Below are 5147 nucleotides of genomic sequence, written 5' to 3'. Positions count from 1 at the left end.
CTCTCTCTCTCTCTCTCTGTACCGATGCTTGTCTATAATATCTAGAAAAGCTTTCAAACCACTGAAACATTGTACCCGATGGACGGAATTTCGATTCAATAAATAAACCACTTTTTTTCCGTAAGATGTCGAATGTTTGTTAAGAGTGTGTCAGAAAATATCGGTTCCGGTCAGACAGTATTTTGGCAATTATTTACCATTCTGAAATCGTATCTCAATCACTAGGATTCACTGATTTTTTTTCCTATACGGCGTTTCTCCGTCATTAGGATTCGTAGCTGAGCATCAGATGCCTTGTTAAAACCTCAATCACACACCCTTAATATTTACAAAAAAAAATAATTTTAAGAAACTTTATTAAAAAGCACCAGGCCTTTCTAACAGCCTGACATGGCCCGGTAGTAATTGCAAACGCTCGTCTCGCAACTTGCAGGTCGCGAGTTCGAATCCCGTCACCCAAGATGCTCGCCCTTTCGACCTTTCTAACAGCCTGACATGGCCCGGTAGTAGTTGAAAACACTCGTCTCGCAACTTGCTGGTCGCGAGTTCGAATCCCGTCACCCAAGATGCTCGCCCTTTCAGCTGGGGACGTTATAACGTGACGGTCAATCCCACTTTTCGTTGATAACGGAGTGGCCTAACAATTGGCGGGTGGGTGATGTTGACTAGCTGCATTCCCTCTAGTCCGTCAACGCTGAATTAGAAATGGATAGTGCGAATAGCCCTCGAGTAGCTTTGCGTGAAATTCCAAAAATAAACAAACAAGCATATATATATATATAGTTCGGTGGGTCATCGGGAAGGAGAGAACCGTGAGGAATCCTATTTCCCTAAATTATATACAATTCCAATGTAGGAATTGTTAAGTAAGGCCTGATGCCCTAAATAAAGTTTCTAAAGTATTGTGTAAGTCTGAGTTTTTAGTTAGTACTTACACTAGGTTGGTGCAATCATTTTTAATCGGATGTCTTATTTGGCAGAACAGTTAACCGAAAGTTATAACTGGTATGTTGTAAGTTAAATTATTCTTGAATTGTTTTTTGTAGTTGAATTCGTACGTCTGTTAATTTTCAGTATTACCGATATTTCGAACAAAACTGGTGGGTTTCCCGGGTAGGTGGGACAGCGAACACCAAAAACCGGGGTTGGATCCCTGCCATGCACACGGCAGCTGGGCTCGATGTGGCTTTGTTATATTGGAAACGAATCTGGTGGTTTATGAGATGGCTGCCGGTGATTTCTTTAAATTATTCGGTTCTGACTAACATCAAAGCGCGGTTGTGGACAGGGTCCACCCAGATCTGTTTTTTTTTTTTCTTGTTGCTAGTTTATTTTTTCAACAGTGTTGTAGGTGAACCTCAGTCGCTCTGCAGTGACACAATTAACTATTTCTACTGTGCCCACCACAATTATCAAAACTAGGTTTTTAGCGTATTAAGCCTTCAGACAAACTGCTGAACCATTGTTTTGAACTTACTCTATCTACTGTTTTATTTTCACTTGCCCTCTCGTGTTTCAAGTGATGTTTTCACCAGGAAACTAGAAATATATATATATAGTCGTATCACTATGGAAACAACAATTTACATAGTCCGATTGTTTCCATAGTGATATCACCTATACTACAGATTTATTCCCTGTAGTCTCCTAAATATAAATTTCCTCCCCACAAACTAGCTTCCTGCCACCCCAACCCCCATTTAATATCACCATTCTTCTTCTCTTGCGAACTTCCAAAAGTTTCCCGGTTTTCTTCTCCTTTGGGATCGGATCTGTCTGGTTTCGTATCAGATCCTCTTCATTATAATTTAATTTGTTGATGGCTTAGCTCTGCCCGAAAGAAATATGGAGCGGTGGGAGATAAAAAGAGAGAGAAACAAAATGAAAAGAGGGATTTAGAAATGCTTTTAAGTGATCAAGAAAGGAGAAAGGCGTCTGGTTGAAAAAAAAAAATATATATATATATACATAACTTGCTCCGAATTTTGTTTTCGATTTCGTAATGTTACGTTTCAAAGCGATAAGCACGGCGTTTGCTTGAATACTTTACGATTATAGAACTACGGAGAAGTGATAAGAAGTTAACCGATAATCACCAAGACCTGTTGATATAAATGTTTTAAACACGTTTTCATTATCTAATCATGTAATCCATTGTGCATTTTGTGACCCACCCCTAGTGGCTTAGCAGTTAACTCGGGGTTGATAATTGTACGATTCGTAGTTAGATCCCCGCAGAGAGCACAGTGCGGATATTCCAGGGCGTTTAAACAAACAAACAAAAAACTGCACTGTTTAATGCCTCTTAAGTAATAAGTAGTCTTAAGATGCATCTTTCGAAAAAACGCTCGTCGCGCCACCTGTGTACGATTTTGGTTGTTTATTGTAAGCTACCTGTCTAATTATAATAACAATACTTAATTTTTGTTTGCCCTGAAAATTTGTTTGCCATTTAGCATAAATAAGGTGATGTCTCTTTTGGTAACTATGGAAACGTCGCGATGTCTCTTTTGGTAGCTATGGAAACGTGATACCCGTTTAAGCCTTTCTGTACATATTAAATGACACAAGAACTGGATGCATTACTACTGAGTACTGGTACTAGAAGAACATCACGTAATTAGGATACATTAATGTTCATACAAGGCTGTATTTATCTCCAATTAGTCGCCTGAAACTACTTAGGGCTACCGAATTTCAGAAATATTAAACTTCCCAAAATATCGTGCATACTGTCTGTTATAGCAACGTCGTTTACGGAGCAGAGACAAAAGTTAGAAGATTCATACGTCTACTTCTTATTCCATTCATTTTGAAGTTCAAGTTTACGTTACTCGGTTAAACAATATAGGGGGCTAGGACTAAAGTAGAAAATTATTAACGTTATTCTGTAAAGGTGATTCGTTGGATTTTTAGAGAAAACTTGGTTGTTGTTTTTTTTTTGTGCTGAAGGTGGTTATACGACAGTCATAATTTTGGTATCCACGCTATTTAACAATTGTCACCCCCTACTCCAGTATTTCAGAGGTAAATCTGAATGCTTATAACGCTATAAATCAGGTTTCGATCACCGTGATGAGCACAGCACAGATAGCCAATTGCCATTTTTAATTTGATTCGCACCTTACGTTAAACGGCGAGATAAGAGATCCCTAGGATTTAAGTACAGCAGGCCCTAATTTTGAATTACTGACCAGATGGAAGATGATCGGCCAGCAGCATCCTTCGTCAAGAGGGTTTTGTATGATAAAAACTGGCTGTCACTCTTACAACACCTATCACAGCTGAAATTGCGGAACATGTTCAGTGATACTACTTTGATGTGCAGCCCAACATGATAAACACTACGCCTCGCTCAGCCACTGTTTAATAATTAGCGAGTTATTGAATAAATGAACAATCACAAATAGGTGGCGTTGTGTGTGTGTGTGTGTATGTGTGTTTGTTAGTTTTATTAAACTTCTTTTAAAGATAATATATATTTTTCTTAAAAAAGAAAAGAAATAAACAATAGGTCGCAGTAAATGTGTGAAAGGTCTCTGTGGATTATTTGAATAAATATAATGATTCTAAGTCTTCGAAATCATAACCATAGGTGGCACTTTAGGTTCCAATCTGCGTTATCTTTACTACTTGTAAGTTGTGTAAACTTTCATCTTGTAAGCAAACCTATCAGAAATACAAAATTGATTACGTTGTATTGAAAAGGTTTTGGAACTTTACCGCGTCGTTAAAGTCCGCATAATAATGTCCAGTCATCCTCTATCTGACGTCTCCGCAACGTAGTTTCAATTGAAAAACATTCTGTGGTAAAGCTGTCGTGTCAAAAGCACACCATTCCTCCCTGCAGGCTTTCAATAATCCATCTAGTGTACAATGAAAGCCCCCATTTCAATTGTCTGAAAGCTCATATACAAAAATTCATAGGTATGTCGTCGTGTGGAATAGCATGGATACTCTTCTTCATTCTCCACATGCTTGAGATATGCAACGGTTGAACAGATATGTCGTGGAAACAATCTGTTTACACGTGACTTCTGTTGCTTTTCAAGAAGGAGACCTTTCTTGATTATTTTGCGCCTTGTTGCTTGTAGTACGTATTCGGCTTTTGCCAAAGACTTTTGTGTTCGTGAATTCTCACCTTTTACAAAACGCCACACTTTGCTTACCACGCCTGTGGTACGACTTGTTGCAGGTCTCTTTCTCAATGGTCCTGGTCTCCAAGTTGATCCATATTTCTGTGTTTTACAATGGCATTAAGTACAAGGGATATCTCCGTCGTGGAAATTCTAAATCCCAATATGCAGACATATTTATGATATGAGTGTATGAAAATGTTACATCAGAAAGAGCTGTTACATACCTTTTTCAAAAGCGATCAAATTTCAGTGCCCCACACTACCTATAAAACGCCAAACGAGGTACAAAATGCAGGTTCGATACATGTCGTTCTATCGCGACTTTATGTCGGCTGTGGTGTCACGTAACTTGCAGATTTGTCTATTCAAAACCGTTTTAGTATAACGTACTCAACCCCTCTCTATATGTAGTGCTAGGCCTAATTACCTCGGTGTTTGAGCATTTAGTTTTCTTCCCGGATTCAATATATAGGAAATTCCACCAGAAATATGAACTTAATAATTTAAGATAAGCAATTTAGTTGTATGTGTAGAATTTTAACATGCAGATACAATTTACAGCAGGTAACTTTGTTACAGCAGCTGTAGGTGGCGCTTCCGCGTACGCCATGATATCGAGCCAAGGACAGATGATCAGTCCACCTCCACCACCAGGAGCAGTGCCATCTAGTGACGGAATGTATTCTATGAGCATGAACGGTAGCGACTCCTACCAGTCTGTCCCCTCAGTGGGTGCTAGTATCCAACCACAGGTGAGAATATAACTGATCTACATGTAAACTACTTTACACAGGTCAAAAAAGGGGGCGTTTAACTCTATACTTAAAAACATGTTGATAAGAAGAATGTTGATCTAACTACGAGATACTCCTTGTAGAATTGAATATTAAAGAGTCAAAACACGTTACTGTTGAGAAGCGATTCGCAGTAGATACAGCAAATAGCTCAAGGTACACATGGCGTTGCTCTAAAACAAACAAACAAATCAAACGGTTTACTAATATGTAT

The 5147-nt window shown here is 38.7% G+C and overlaps 1 protein-coding gene across 5 annotated transcripts in view; it reads left to right on the top strand.

Annotated features, from left to right (window-relative positions):
* Positions 1 to 5147, top strand: part of LOC106466577 (homeobox protein extradenticle-like) — a 114762-nt gene that overhangs the window by 85744 nt on the left and 23871 nt on the right. For 2 of the 5 annotated variants that reach the window (XM_022394605.1, XM_022394607.1), the window contains exon 7: positions 4719 to 4891. The exons of 2 other annotated variants lie outside the window; for them this stretch is intronic. In XM_022394605.1, coding sequence (XP_022250313.1) covers positions 4719 to 4891 — 173 coding nt within the window. The remainder of the gene's footprint in view (positions 1 to 4718; positions 4892 to 5147) is intronic. One more of the 5 variants, XM_022394606.1, reaches the window with a different exon arrangement.

This window comes from Limulus polyphemus, unplaced genomic scaffold (genome assembly GCF_000517525.1).
Source record: "Limulus polyphemus unplaced genomic scaffold, Limulus_polyphemus-2.1.2 Scaffold2307, whole genome shotgun sequence".
NCBI lineage: Eukaryota > Metazoa > Arthropoda > Merostomata > Xiphosura > Limulidae > Limulus > Limulus polyphemus.
This window is presented reverse-complemented; position numbering and strand designations above follow the sequence as displayed.